Raw genomic sequence first — 15859 nt, forward strand, 5'->3', positions numbered from 1 at the left:
TATATGTGAGAATCTGCATTTTAGCAGGCCACTATAGATCTACTCATGTATACACTATAGAGTGGACCCAAAGCAGCCAAGGATCCAGGAAGCATGCCATCAAGGGTGTTAGATGAGGCTCACAACAGATAAAGGTCAAATTGCAAGATGGGGTGTTCGGATGGTGAACAAAGGTGTGTGTCACAGCAGCAAGCAGAGAGTGCCAGTCAGGTAAGATCAGTCATGGGGTCAGAAGGCTCCTTGTGGCTTACAGGTGTATCCATGCATTGGTGATCAGTTTCTGGTCAACTCTATTGCCCAGTACCGTAATTGCTGGCATTTTTGCAAAGAATGCTGGATTAAGAACTTTGGCCTGATTCAGCAAAGGCGGTTTACTCCATACCTTTAGGATGGCTTACTACAGAATTATGTGCCGATCACACTTGACCTCTTTCTAAATAAAACCATGCACCGAGAAGATTCCTGTTTTTGTTCTTCAAGGAAGCACGCCATCCTTGTTCTACGTGTTATTAAGCGAGCCAGAACCCACCTCACCACAGGTGCTGTTCTTGAGAAGCCAGATGTGGTTTATTTTCTTTTTTTGATGCACATGTCTCACCCGCATTGGGGTGAGATATTGCTGGACTTTCTATTATTATTTATTATTATTATTATTTATTATTTTTATTATTATTATGGCGTTACCCAGCGCCCTCTTTAGGCCAAGAGTGGAAAGTTGTCGAGTTAAGCGTCTTTCCATACTCCATGAACTTCTCTCAAGTTTCACCCTGACTTGGAGTATTCCCCACCCGCCCAGAAGTTGGAGCAGCCGGCCACTTAGCTGCAGACCCAGCGCCTCACGGAAAACGGAGGGAAATTGGAGACACCCGCTTCCCTCAGACCGGCCCACCACCAGCAGCAGCAGCAGCCCCTCCCTCCCCATTTCCTCTCCTCTCCCCAGGCGTCCAGGCCCTTCCCTCAAGAGCAGCTGCGCTGTGCTGGGCGGGGTCGGGCCGCCGCGTTTCCCCTGCCCAGGGCTCTGCGGAGAGCCGAGGCGCTCGGAGGAGGACGGCGGGGATGTGATGCGAAGTCGTGGCTTCGGCGGCCGCGGCGGAGGGGAGGAGGGGGCGCCTTTTGCTGCGATTCAAGACGGGACATGGCGAATGTCAAAGTGGCGGTGCGGGTCCGGCCTCTCAGCAAAAGGTGGGCCGGGGGTGGCGCTGGGGCGGCAAGAGAGGGAGTCGACCTCGAAGACGCAGACACACGTCTATGTGCACAAAGGGTGGGAGAGGACGCTTTTTGCACGCACGCACGCGCCGCCAGCTTCTTTGCACCGTAGCGCGGCTTGTGCGCGTGTGGGACCGTTATGTGCGGCGCTCGCGTCTCCTATGTGGAGTGGAGGAGCTGCCAGGTGTTAACATGTGCTGGTTGCAATGGTTGCGTCGCTTGCAGAAAACCTGGGCAGCCCAGGAACTGAAGCGCTGGGCTCGGCTGAGGGGGGCGGGAAGCTGGTGCTGCGACGTAATGGGGCAAGAAAGGTCGTGGTATCGCCTCGCTCAGCCTGATGTTGTGGGACTATAAAGTATATTGTCCAGTAACTGGAGGGGTGATAGGAATGCGTGGCCAGAGAGAAGGGAGGGCTGGGCATCAGTGCAAAAGGTGCAAATGGAGCATAGGAGCCAACTCCTAGGGGCGGAGGTTCCCTCAGCCCCCCAGTAAAATATTTGAGGGTGCACTGCATCCCCCCAAAAGTTGATGGGCATCACCATTGAAATGGTGTGTGCACACCGTGTCTTGTGATAGATTATGTGGGGTGGGACTGACCTGCCCCCCCGTATTTTATTCAAGTTGGCACCCCTGAAATGGAGACGGGTTGTGTTAAAGGGGGCTATATGAAGTGTGGCACATTTCTGGGCAGTCTCTGTTTAGGTATATAGTACTCAGAACTCCATTCAGCGAGACTTGTTTGTTCCCATGAAGCAAGCATGCTGAGTACGCTATGCTTTGTCTACATGATATATTTGTTATAGGAATGCTCTGCATTATTAAAAACGTGTTTTGAGTTCATAACAACTTGGCTACAGTTGAATTATTTAAAGGCCTTTCCAGGCAATGAGTTTATACTAGTGTATTAAATGTGCAATTGCTATGGGGTCCAGTTGTATTCTCCCAAGACTCCACTTTTGTTGCTAAAATATTGCATTTTCCACACAAACTGCACACTTAGGACTCTGAGAATGTGATTGGTTTTTTTCCAGTTGCCATGTTCACTGCTTTTGTGATTGCTTCATGGAACACAAAGTATAATAGACAATCGTAGAAACTGTACCTGCGGTGCCTAAAGACGAGCAAAACTAAACTTCCCCATGCTGTTTTAGAAACTTGTTATTTTTAATCACTTGATGTCCTTGGTTTCTATGCCCTCGTAGGAGTTTGCTATTTCAGTGATGGAGTGCTCATCTAACATTACTTTATAATTACCAAAAAACTTGAAAGGCAAGCTACTGCCTTGCCAGTTCTGAAAACCTTAAGTTGTTACTTAATTTCTTGATGAGGGCACACTCTGGCTGTGTGAAATGCATATCCTGGCTGAGTGATATGACCACCTTAGGCACAGTTCTTGGGGGACAGTGATGGTGCCCCCTGTCTGTACCATTCTGTTGCAGAACAGAGCTGCTTGACTTCACGTGGCCTGTTCTGCACCCTCAAAACTAGCTTTTCTCAGGTGCAGTGAAGGACATTTCATTGCTAGTCAAGTCAACCTCCATCCATGAATTGGTGAGGGCATCATCTTTTCCTGAAGCACCCAAATAGGCATATGCTGGTCATGCTCCCCATCTATTATATGAGGAGAAAATATTGCACTACTGCCAATGGACAGTGGCTAAAGTGCTAAGGATAAAATTTTGGGGTCTCTGTTTCTACTATCCAGTAATGGGAGGTTTTCCATTTTAAATACAGAAATGCTGATGTTACCATAGATGGAACTAGGTCATTTCTAAACTTCTGTAATATTTCTACCTGCACCAGTGGCATAGCATGGGGGGCTGTTGCCCTGGGCACATTTTTGAGGGGGCACAACAAGGGAAGCTACGCCTGGGCTGGTCTTTGGGGCTGGGGTGTGGGCGGCAGCAGGAGCCGCTTCACTCCCAGGTCAGGCCTGACCCAGGGGCAGAAGTGTTTAATAGGTGGTAGCACTGCCCCTCTCCAATGCTGTGATCCCCTGCAGTTGCCCATCAGTGGCGCCACTGCAGCCAAGGGAAGGACGACCTTCATTGGCCACTTTGCCTTGTGGGCCCAAATGGACCTCCTTTCTCCCTCCGTGCACCTGGCACGCAGAGAGACGAACAAGCTCCATTGGCCATGTCCCCACGTGTTGCTCTGCACCCGGAGCGCAGAGGAGCAGGCTCCATCAGCCCTGACCCCGCGAGGGGCTGTGGCCAAGGCGTGCCGGGTGTGGGGGGCTGCTGGGGTTCTGCAGTGGGCTTCTTCTCCCTCCACCCCTGCTCCCAGTGCACCCTGCTCCCTGCGCTTGTGTCCACCCACCAGGGGTGCTATGGGCTCAAGCAATGCCACTAACCAATCCTCTTCATTCTCCCTGCTTTGCAGGCTGAGTTTATGCATTTAGCAGTTCCACACATCCTAAAAGCTGATGTACAAGATTGCAAATTCAGTTCTCATACGTGCTGGAAAGACCATTGTGTGAGTGAGTGCCTGTGTCTAATGGGATGATTAAAACCATGTGTACTGTGGAAATTTGGGGAGGGTGGGAGAGAGAAAACTTTGGAGTGGTTGCAAAACTTTGTATGACTAGTAACGTAACTCCTCCTCTGGAGAGAAGAGAGAACAGCAACAAAGAAACAGATTGAATATTTCAATATGCTGCTTGCTTGTTTTACTACTTTCTTTTTTTATTTATTAACTTGGGTCATGTTTTTGGACCACTGACCCTTATAATAAATAACCATTTATGTCTTAAGTGGTATAGTTTCTCAGCCTTTAAACAAATTCAAGTATACTTGAATTAAGCAGCGTTTTCATAGAATCATAGAATCATAGAGTTGGAATAGACCACAAGGGCCATCGAGTCCAACCCCCTGCCAACCAGGAAACACCTTCAGAGCACTCCTGACATATGGTTGTCAAGCCTCTGCTTAAAGACCTCCAAAGAAGGAGACTCCACCACACTCCTTGGCAGCAAATTCCACTGTCGAACAGCTCTTACTGTCAGGAAGTTCTTCCTAATGTTTAGGTGGAATCTTCTTTCTTGTAGTTTGGATCCATTGCTCCGTGTCCACTTCTCTGGAGCAGCAGAAAACAACCTTTCTCCCTCCTCTATATGACATCCTTTTATATATTTGAACATGGCTATCATATCACCCCTTAACCTCCTCTTCTCCAGGCGAAACATGCCCAGCTCCCTTAGCCGTTCCTCATAAGGCATCGTTTCCAGGCCTTTGACCATTTTGGTTGCCCTCCTCTGGACACGTTCCAGATTGTCAGTGTCCTTCTTGAACTGTGGTGCCCAGAACTGGACACAGTACTCCAGGTGAGGTCTGACCAGAGCAGAATACAGTGGCACTATTACTTCCCTTGATCTAGATGCTATACTCCTATTGATGCAGCCCAGAATTGCATTGGCTTTTTTAGCTGCCGCGTCACACTGTTGGCTCATGTCAAGTTTGTGGTCAACCAAGACTCCTAGATCCTTTTCACATGTACTGCTCTCAAGCCAGGTGTCCCCCATCTTGTATTTGTGCCTCTCATTTTTTTTGCCCAAGTGCAATACTTTACATTTCTCCCTGTTAAAATTCATCATGTTTGTTTTGGCCCAGTTCTCTAATCCGTCAAGGTCGTTTTGAAGTGTGATCCTGTCCTCTGGGGTGTTAGCCACCCCTCCCAGTTTGGTGTCATCTGCAAATTTGATCAGGATGCCCTTGAGTCCATCATCCAAGTCGTTGATAAAGATGTTGAATAAGACCGGTGCCCAAGACAGAACCCTATGGCACCCCACTAGTCACTCTTCTCCAGGATGAAGAGGAACCATTGATGAGCACCCTTTGGGTTCGGTCAGTCAGCCAGTTACAAATCCACTGAGTGGTAGCATAGTCAAGACCGCATTTTACCAGCTTCTTTACAAGAATATCATGGGGCACCTTGTCAAATGCCTTGCTGAAATCAAGGTAGGCTATATGCACTGCGTTCCCTTCATCTACCAGGCTTGTAATTCTGTCAAAAAATGAGATCAGGTTAGTCTGACATGACTTATTTTTCAGAAATCCATGCTGACTATTGGTGATCACAGCATTCCTTTCTAGGTGCTCACAGACTGTTTGCTTAATGATCTGCTCCAGAATCTTCCCTGGTATTGATGTCAGACTGACTGGGCGGTAATTATTTGGGTCCTCTCTTTCCCCCTTTTTGAAAATAGGGACAACATTTGCCCTCCTCCAGTCTGCCGGGACTTCGCCTGTTCTCCAGGAATTCTCAAAGATGACTGCCAGTGGTTCTGAGATCACATCTGCCAGTTCTTTTAATACTCTTGGATGCAGTTCATCTGGCCCTGGAGACTTGAATACATCTAAACTAGCCAAGTATTCTTGTACTATCTCCTTAGTTATTCTGGGCTGTGTTTCCTTTGCTGAATCATATGACTTGGGCAACCATGTCTCAATCCAGAAAGTTAGAAGCAAATCTTAACGTTAAATCCTGCATTTTTTATGCAGGAACTAAGTAATGCAGCTTCCATAACCGGCTTCCAGGAATCAAGTAACAGTGGAATTGTAGTGCCTCTGTATGATATCCATCTAAATCATACTATGAGTAGACCCATTCAAAACAATTTGCTTGTCTATTTATTTCACTGGGCTTACTCTGAGTATGTTTTAGCTGGCTTGCACTCTCTGCCATTAATCAGGAGAAAACCAAAATAAATTAATGCAAATGAAACAAGGGAATAGCTCTGAGGTTTCTGCACAGAGTAAATTCTTAAGTCCAGGGGTCAACAAACTTTTTTCAACAGGGGGCCAGTCCACACATTCTACTCATGTAAAAACACCCTGATTCCCAGACCATCTGCAGGCCAGATTTAGAAGGCGATTGGGCTGGATCTGGCCCCCCCGGGCCTTTGTTTGCCTACCCATCCTTAAGTCACTCTCTGTTTCTGAGCAGGTCTTGTGGTACTTCTGCAGTTTTCTTTAATGGAGAAGTCTCATAGCAGCATTATTTTTTCCTGCCTTGACCAGTACTCTTGAAGAGATTTAAGCTCCCAGCATTTACCTTCAAAAGGCAATCTGTGTTAACTTGCCTTTAAAAATGGGCTAGACAACTTCCTTCAATTTGTGGAAACTAAATAGTGTCAAGCTTTGGGTAGTTAGTTTACATCATCTGCTTCTGTCATCATCTGACTATTAAAGCATATCTAAGTACTTTGAGAAAATCTCTCAAAAGTCAAAATAAAATAATTCATTTGAATTTAAGACATTTATCTCTCTTCATGAAAAGTATTCTTCTGTTTGAGGTTATTATTGTTCTCTTACTTTTTCTACCTTTAAAGTTCTAAATGTATAGAATATTTGTTGGTGTATGTGTCTGAACTAATGGTTTTCCATTAACTTAATTCTCCTGATTGTATTGTTTGCTTCAGAGTCGTTTGTGAATGCATCTATAAACAATTTTGACCATTGCAAAATTAGGACTATAAGCAAGTTATTACATAGCAGAATGAAGAAATAAGGGGACTGGGCCCATTGAAGTTAAACATTATCAGGTACACTTATTGGGAGAATGATAAATACACTTAACTCACTCCTGTTTAAACCAGTGCGACCTGAAAGTTCTGAAACATGCCCATAATGTTTTAATACATATCATTATTGTTTTTTAATACAGAAAAGCTTTGTATCTTCATAGTTATATAATTTGTTTTCATCTGATTTTCAGAGAGCTCGCAGAAGGAAGAAGTATAATTGTAGAAGTTGAAGATAGAGTGGCAAAAGTCAGAAACCTAAAGGTATGCTTTAATTTTTATTTTGGCATCTGAAAAGCCTGACACCTCTAGTGCAATTCTTGTTGCCTGTAGAGTAGAGACAGTGTGGTGTAATAGATATAGCATTAGACTTGGAACAGAAGAGGCAAGGATTTATTACTATTCAGCCATGAAGTTCACTGGGTGAGCTTCGGCCAATTTCTTCATCAAAGCTGCATCACAGGGTTGTTGTGAAGGAGAAAACGGGGTCACCCTATATATGCTGCCCTTTGAGTTTATTGGGGAACAGGTGGAATAGGAATGTAATAAATAAACAAACAGAACCATTGCAAGAGGAGCTTGAGTTGACAATCCAAGGCTGGTCTGTATCTCATCAATCAGAACATGCAGAGACATTGTATAGATCAGTACTTTGCCTCCCATTCCTGTACAGTGGCACCTCAGGTTACAGACTCCGCTAACCCAGAAATAGTACCTCGGGTTAAGAACTTTGCTTCAGGATGAGAACAGAAATCGTGCTTCGGCGGTGTGGCAGCAGCAGGAGGCCCCATTAGCTAAAGTGGTGCTTCAGGTTAAGAACAGTTACAGGTTAAGAACAGACCTCCAGAACAAATAAAGTTCTTAACCCGAGATACCACTGTATATGTTTTGTGGGGGCACTCTCCTTTGGTCTGCATGTCTAGCTTACATTTGTGCAGGTTGAATCCTAGCTTCAACTTGCGGTGACTTCTCTACCATTTCTTACGTTTTTGCATTTTGTTTTCCCTGGGTGGATGGATTCTTGCATCAAATTCTCATACTGCTTTCTGAAAGCATATGTGTCTAAACATCATTTTGAGATACCTGTGGTACCTTTCAAGGGGGGAAAAATCCTCATACAAATGTGGCCCTCTTGATTTTGGCACAAGAGTAGCCACAATTATACAGAGGTATAAGTGTGAGTCTTGAGTTCAATGCAGAGTTTTATCAGTTGCTGGAAGCCACAGGAGGGGAGAATGATGTTGTGCTTAAGCCCTGCTTGCAGGTTTCCCACAGCCATCTGGTTGGCCACTGTGAGAACAGGATGCCAGGCTAGATAGGGTACTATCCTGATCCAGCAGGCTCTTACTATGTTATTATGTTATGTATTAAGAGGACTTTCGTTCTATGTCTGGAAAACAGTAAATCTACTGTTTTGCTACGTTGTTGTTTTTTTAAGCAGTTGCCAGTCCTTTAGAAAAATCTGCTGAAAATCATTCTTTCGTATCCCAAAAGCAAATTTAAAAATAAACAGGGAAGGAAATGCACAGCTTCTGGCACAGCTTCTGAGTTCCTTATGGAATTGAAGTAAACATCTGTTGATCTTTAAAACAGATGATAACATAGCCTTCTTCTAGTCATGCTTCTGTTGCTGCAGCGCCCTGCATTTCAGCTGAATGCCTTTATTTTGTCAAGGCTGTCAGTAAATTATTAGTAACAGTAAGATAAGCACAAAATTCCAAACATCTGGATAACTTTCTTCCTTATTTCTCTCTCCCTTGCCCTCTCTTTTAATTGCAGTCTAATAGGATAGCAACTAATCTCTGGGAAACGTAGCAGAACTGTGTACTGAGCTACAGTTAACATCCTGATGGGTGACTGGCTACGTTTAGAATTGACTTAGTTGGACTGTACATCCTTTCCGTTTTGAGATTCTTGGAGGCTTCTTTTATAGGGCATGGGAAACAGAACTGTTTTTTTCCAGACATTGGGACTCCTGAATGCTACTGTACTCTTTTAGTCGAATAGTAAGATGGGGCCAAAATCAGTTTCTGTTGGCAATGTATCTTACTTCTCGGAATAAAGGCAGATAAGTGAATTATAGAGTAACCATGATTACTGTGGGAATTCTGCAGGAGAGATGCTTTCTATTTCTTGCTTAGTCTTTATTTGTATATGCATGTCCGCCTGATTATTTTAGGTGACTTGCTTAAGATAATTAGTATTTTAAATGCCTTAAGAGGCTGTTGGCAGAAATCAAATAACTAGATGAGTGTTTTCCTCCTTCTTTTATATTCTTTCCGGAGCTGGGATAATTCTTGGACCTGTTCTAGGAGGGTGCCAGTAGATAGATGGTGTTCAGTGTCTTTTAGGACATTCATGAGATCAGTTGGCTGGTTCTTTATTGTGGTTGGGATATGGAGGGCATGAGTAATGTATAATTTTTATTGTCATTTGTAAGGCACTGCAAGGTGTTGACCAAAATATATGTCTACATACTCTGCTGGTGGCAAGCATGCAGACATGGAGCAGCTATGTGAAATGCTTACATCTAACAGAACTAAAGGAGAACTGAAGCTTATTATGATACCACTTAGTGTTTTCAAATATATAATTAAAATAGATGAACACAATTACAGTTTTAAACACTGTCGCAATTTCTGCTTCCTCTCATCACAGGCAAATTTGAGAGTTAAGGGAGATAACCATTTTATGCCAGCTCGCATGCTGAAGTAATTTGGAATCATATATTTCTTCTATTTCTTATGGATACCCGAGGAAAGAACTCTAACTTTCATTGGATGCATATGTGGAATTTTCTTTTTCCATAGGCAAATATGAGAAATGCATACATTCAGAAATATTGGGATTGAAGTGTGGTTTCTTTGATTAGGAAAGGAAAGCTTTGTAGCAATTACCTTCTAAATATAAGAACTGTTTTAATGGAATCCCCCCAAAGGCCTATCAAGTCCAGCCAGTGGTGGTATCATGGCAAAATGGGAAGTCCACCCACCCACCCCCGCTGTAGCCCTTCCTTCAAACTCAATTACTGGGGTCACATGGTGGCTTCCGGTGAGATCTCAAAGAACTCTAGCGAGATTTCTCTGGTAGCCACCACTTCTCGCTTCTGCAGCAGTGGCAGGGGTGACTGGGGCACCCACAGAGGCACTGCACCATGGAATTCCACTCCTGAAGTGGTGGACTTCAGGAGACAGAAGAGCAACGTCCAGCCACTTTTGATTGATGGGGTCTGTGTGGAGAGGGTAACTACGTTCAGATTTTTGGGCATTGAATTACAAGAGGATCTGTCCTGGAGTGTCAACACAAGGGGGCTTGTGAAGAAGGCGCAGCAGAGACTGTACTTTTTGAGAATACTAAGGAAAAACCATCTTCCACAGAAACTGCTGCTTGCCTTCTATCACTGTGCCATTGAGAGCGTGCTTACTTATGGCTTATGTGTGTGGTACGGAAGCTGTACTACTCAGGACAGGATGGGGTTGTGCAGTGTTGTTAAGGCAGCAGAGAGCATTGTTGGCTGCCCACTCTCCACCTTAGAGCAGATTTATGCCACAAGGTGCCATAGGAAGGCACTGGACATAGTAAAAGATCCATCGCATCCTGGTCACTGTCTCTTCAAGCTCTTGCCGTCGGGACGGAGATACAGGACGATGAAGACAAGAACGAGCCGTCTTAAGAACAGCTTCTTCTCCAGAGCGATCCCGGCCCTGAATGGGAAGCCCAGACTTTGAAAGTCATCTAATCTCCCTTGCTGTATTATACTGTATTGTTTAATTAGTGTTTTTATGGAGCAGTCAAGTAATTTCGTTGTCCCCGAAGGGGGCAATGACAATAAAGATATTATTATTATTATTATTATTATTATTATTATTATTATTATTACCTAAGGCATCTGCCTCAGTCTGCCTCATGGGTGGCCCAGCCCTCAGTTCATCACCTGGTCTTCCACAGAGGCCAACCAGATACAGCTGGGAAAGTTTTGTAGGGCATATGCATTAGGCTACTCTGACTCATTTGTTCCACACCAACAAGTATGCAAAGCCTTAGCTTCAATGAATTAATCTAATTAGGAATCAGCAGAATTTGTAATAAATAATAATCTGTTTACGTTGTAATGCATGTGTAATTTATTGTTGCAAGTCACTCTGAGTTACTTTTTGCTTAGAAAAGTGATTAATAAGTTTAATTAATAATGTTTTTGGTATTTCAGGAGAGTTGACCAGCAAAATAATTTGCTTTCTATTTTCTTCTTAGTATTACAGAATGATCAGTAACTGCCTGGCGGTGTGTGTGTGTGTGTTCATTTTATTTTTGTAGCAAGTCAAGAGCTCTCAGTCAAACATAATAGCCATTGTAGAACATGGTGAGCTAAATGAGGCATGCCTCTGAATGATTGTGCAATACAAGCTTCATTATTAAAGGTAATCCTTTTGATACAATTGTTGAAAAGACCAGTTTATAGTGTACCAGTAGGCAAAGCAAACATAAGTTCAAGTTAGTTGGCGTGGCAAATAGATTCTTTATAGGTTAGTTTTATTTTCACACAGATAACACTCTCTTAAAGGATCACAGAATCATAACAGATGGGGGAGAAATTTGATTTGGTAACCATTTCCATTTCCTGAAACTGTATGCCAGCCAAAATGCAGCAAAATTTCAGACAAGTGCAAATTACAGTGTAGCCCTCAAGCCACAACATTATTGTCATCATGTATATTAGAGGAAATGCAAACAATAGTGAAAATAACATGGGGGAAAAAATCTTATTTAATTTTATTAATTTATTTATTAGTTTTCACACATCTCAAGGTGACTTGCAATCACGTAATTTAAAAAAAATCAGAAACAGGGTTTAAAACAATACAGTTAGACACCCAAGGCAGAGACCTCGTTTTTTTTAATCCCTACACCTGAAAAAAGCTTGTTGAAACAAAAATGCCTCCAAATGTCAACTAGGATGCTGTTCTGCAAAACAAGAGCAACCACACCAAAAGCCCTATTCTGATTTACTATGGAGCATGCTTCTGATATTTTAGGGACTTCGAGGAGAGGACATCCTGTAGAATTTGTGTTGCTGGTGCTTCAGGTTGTCTTTGTACATTTTTTCATTAGCAAAGTATAATAGTGTCATATCCTTGTATTACTGGAAGCTAAGGAGCACCTGTATCTGAAAGACAGAATGTATCCCCTAAGAGTTTTGAAAGGATCATTAGTGGCATCACAGCATAAAATTAAACATTTTATAGATAGCATTGAGATATGCTAGTTTTAAATTATCAAAGTTATTTTGAAAGGGCAATCTAAATAGATGGAGAAGGCTTTGTTCTAAGCAGCTGATCTGCTTTGGGACACTAATGGAGCCTCAAGTATCTATTACCTCTGGTTAGCCTTGGGTTTTAATTAATGCCAGTCGCTTCACAGTTAATTTTGCTAGGTGTCAAAGCATTATCTGATTGATTTGGGTGTATTTTTCAAAACCAGCTCTTTAAATAGTGCTTTTACTTTCTTTCTAAGATACTGCAAGTGGTGATTTGTCATACTGCATAGATTATTTTTTTTAACAAATAAAACTTATTTACAAAATAAAATAAAATTTGGAAATCATTGTAAAATGTTGAATTGCTGTTTGTTTTTACTGCCATTAGAGTACTGCTATTTCTCCTCTGGGTGACTCAGTGCTTTCCTCTTTTGATGAGCACAAAGTAAAAATATATTTGCTTGGCAACATGCCCTGCCTGCTTTCCTGGTGCAGGCAGATTAGTAATAGAGTAGCCACACCAGAAGTCAAAACAATAGCTTGTGTATTTTCACCTCTCTCCCTTTTTGTGGCTGCCATTAGTTCAGCAGTAAAAGCATAAGAAACATACTTTTTTTTAATGTGAAAAAGAAGAAATAATATTACAAACAGCTGGCATGTCAAGTATGTGGCCAATTCACAGATTGTGGCCAATGTCCTTTGCTCACAGTAAGTCTTATGTGAGTTGTATATAGTGAGATGAAGCTTGTAGTTCTTAGCATCTGCTTCCACAACTATTGGAGAAGTATGGTATGATAGTCTCAGAGAAAACACTTGAAAAGCCTATTGGTGTACTGTTCCCCAGTCTGGTGAGCTTGTGGTGCATATACGCCATTGGATCCTAGCTCTAGCACTTCATGCATACAAACCAGCTTACCATTTCACCTGTGTGAATGCGAATCAAGTCAGCTGTGGCATCTTCTGCAACATTTAGGATACAATATTTTTTAATTTTCTTTAATTTTGCTGGTCATATTGGTAGATCACTCTTGCAGGTAAAAAAAGTCTCCAGAAATTATGTGTGAATCAAATTGGTGATGGAAAAAATATGTTAAAGCAAACATGTGCAATACTTTAGATAAAGTAATATGGCATTCTTCAGTTTTGCTGCATCCTCTGGTTCTTATGGTTAAGTGTTTTTGTTTAAAGAAAGGATTATCACTTGTGTCTGTTGGGCAGATCCCCCAACAGACAGACACTAGAAGTTTCTGCTTCAGGCATTTTATCAAGAGATTTGAGTAACCAGAGTTGGTGGTACTAACAGATCCCTCAATTCTTTTCTCCCAGTATTACCTCATGAATTCTGGACTTCTTCTCAGGTTTTTGTTATCAAAAACAAAAGTCATAAAGTGCACAAACGAGGATCAGTTCATAAAGGCTGGATGATTTGCAGCAGAAAGTATGAAGTGATTTCTTTGTGTTCTGATTATTTGAAGTGAAATACAAGTTATGTTTGTGATGGCTCATTCACACCTGTATTTTGCCACCTGATTAAACAGTAATCAAGCAGTGAAAATGCTTGTATGGACCACTCCTTATCTAATGGTGCCATTTTACCAGTATGCATAATAATATATACTTTGGGTATCTGAGAAAAAGAGTTTGAGATCATCACCACCACCACCACCACCACCACCATTTCCATTGCAGAATTTCTGGACACCCTTGTTTAAGTGGTATTTATTATCTTTATTTGAAATGTAAAACTAGGAAGAGGAATGTGCAGACTGTGTTTGACTCTAAATACTTTTAACTGAAAGAAATGTACTGTGTAAACACCAGAAGTGGTTTAGAATAAATCTTGTAAATAGAACTAAATGCATGCTGCTTTCTTCTATTTTCTTTCAACTCAGGTGGACAGCAGATATGAGGGTGTTTGGGACACAAGGGAGAAAGTTGTGGCATTTGGCTTTGATTACTGCTATTGGTCAGTTGACCCTGAGGATCCCACATATGCATCTCAGGAAGTGGTAAGGAAATAAGTGGTACTTTTTTCTTCTTTCTTGGAAATCTATAAAATGAAACTGGTTTCTTTATAAAATCAGTAACACATTGAAATTAGCAGTTTCTAATCCATTGGCCTTAGGGACACGGGTGGCACTGTGGGTAAAACCTCAGCGCCTAGGGCTTGCCGATTGCATGGTCAGTGGTTCGAATCCCCGCGGTGGGGTGAGCTCCCATCTTTCGGTCCCAGCTCCTGCCCACCTAGCAGTTCGAAAGCACCCCTAAAGTGCAAGTAGATAAATAGGTACCGCTTTATAGCCGGAAGGTAAACAGCGTTTCCATGTGCTGCGCTGGTGCTGGCTCGCCAGAGCAGCTTCATCACGCTGGCCACGTGACCCGGAAGTGTCTCCCGGCCTCTTAAGTGAGATGGACTCACAACCCTAGAGTCGGACACGACTGGCCCGTACGGGCAGGGGTACCTTTACCTTTTTAATCCATTGGCCTTAGGTGTGTGTGAACTGTTGTACTGCGTCAGACCAATAACGCCCCTTACAACCCACTCCAGATGTTCTTAACATTGACCCAAACTTTCAGAAAGTTGGACTGGACTTGGATAGGCCTTTGGTCTGATCTATCAGCATTCTTGTTCTGTATTTAGGATCTGCCAGCTGTCACAGAATAGTGGCACCGGGTCACGTAGTGGTCAATATGTTGGAATTTGGGTAGGATGAACTGGGTTCACATCTCTGATCAATCATTGGTCAGGTGCCTGGGAGTAAGTTCTATTGGTGGTCACTTTGGACTGCACATGTTCAACATGTAAAATACATTTAACAAAAGCCAGCCATTGCAAGGAGTGTTGCAGTGAAAACTGCTCTTGAATTATCACTTCCATAAATTCAAATAATTATTTTCCTCATTATTATTGCTTCATTCCCTTGCCAGAGCAATGAGTAACCATGAGTTACAATGCGGCTTAGCTGATGTCAATTTCATTTGCATTCTTGCATTATTTATTCCTACGTAGATTGTGGATGCTGTAATACAGGGGTAGGCAAAGTAAGGCCCGGGGGGCGGATCCAGCCCAATCGCCCTCTAAATCCAGCCCATGAACAGTCTGGGAATCAGTGTGTTTTTACATGAGTAGAATGTGTCCTTTTATTTAAAATGCATCTCGGGATTATTTGTGGGGCCTGCCTGGTGTTCTTGCATGAGTAGAATGTGTGCTTTTATTTAAAATGCATCTCTGGGTTATTTGTGGGGCATAGGAATTTGTTCATTTTCTTTTTCAAAATATAGTCCGGCCCCCCACAAGGTCTGAGGGACAGTGGACTGGTTCCCTGTTGAAAAGGTTTGCTGACCCCTGCTCTAATACCAACAATATAATTTTATTGTATACTGTATCATGTTGATTATCTGCCTGTAGTTTGCATACTGTATGCCAAAGCCTGGAATTCTGGGCTGGAGGACTGGTAGGGACAATATTATGTGTGCTGAACAACTTAATGGAAATTCATTAATTAAGCATTAAGAAAAATGGTTAAGTGTTTGATAGTTGATGATGTGAATTTCCAAATAGAATAATAAATCTTATCTTTGTTCCTGTACAACTGTATGGTAGGCAACACCCCTACACCAAGCCATCTGTTTAACAGATCATATTGTTTTCCATTACGAGGTTTTGTTAGAATTTTTTGCTCCCTAGGGACAGAAGTGGATACTGTTGAAGCCAGGCATATAGTGAGTCAATGCACATGAGATTTAAAGACAGGGATTTTATAAACATTGATGAAAGAGTGCTTGCAGTTAAAGAGTTTTTGCTCTTAAAAATACATTTTAATAAAATGTGTATATTTTGAGACTTAGCTGAATAAAGAATGGGAAATTTAAAAGAG

General features: G+C 42.5%; 1 protein-coding gene across 4 annotated transcripts in view; it reads left to right on the plus strand.

The window, feature by feature from the left end:
- Nucleotides 1-734: 734 nt before the first annotated feature.
- Nucleotides 735-15859, plus strand: part of STARD9 (StAR related lipid transfer domain containing 9) — a 113693-nt gene continuing 98568 nt past the window's right edge. For 2 of the 4 annotated variants that reach the window (XM_082239026.1, XM_082239028.1), the window contains exons 1-3: nt 735-1182; nt 6922-6991; nt 13874-13990. In XM_082239026.1, the coding sequence (XP_082095152.1) occupies nt 1136-1182; nt 6922-6991; nt 13874-13990 (234 nt within the window). In that variant the 5' untranslated portion in view covers nt 735-1135. The remainder of the gene's footprint in view (nt 1183-6921; nt 6992-13873; nt 13991-15859) is intronic. The other 2 variants (XM_082239025.1, XM_082239027.1) reach the window with 1 other exon arrangement.

This window comes from Podarcis vaucheri (assembly GCF_965113315.1).
Source record: "Podarcis vaucheri genome assembly, chromosome: 1".
In the NCBI taxonomy this organism is placed as follows: Eukaryota; Metazoa; Chordata; class Lepidosauria; order Squamata; family Lacertidae; genus Podarcis; species Podarcis vaucheri.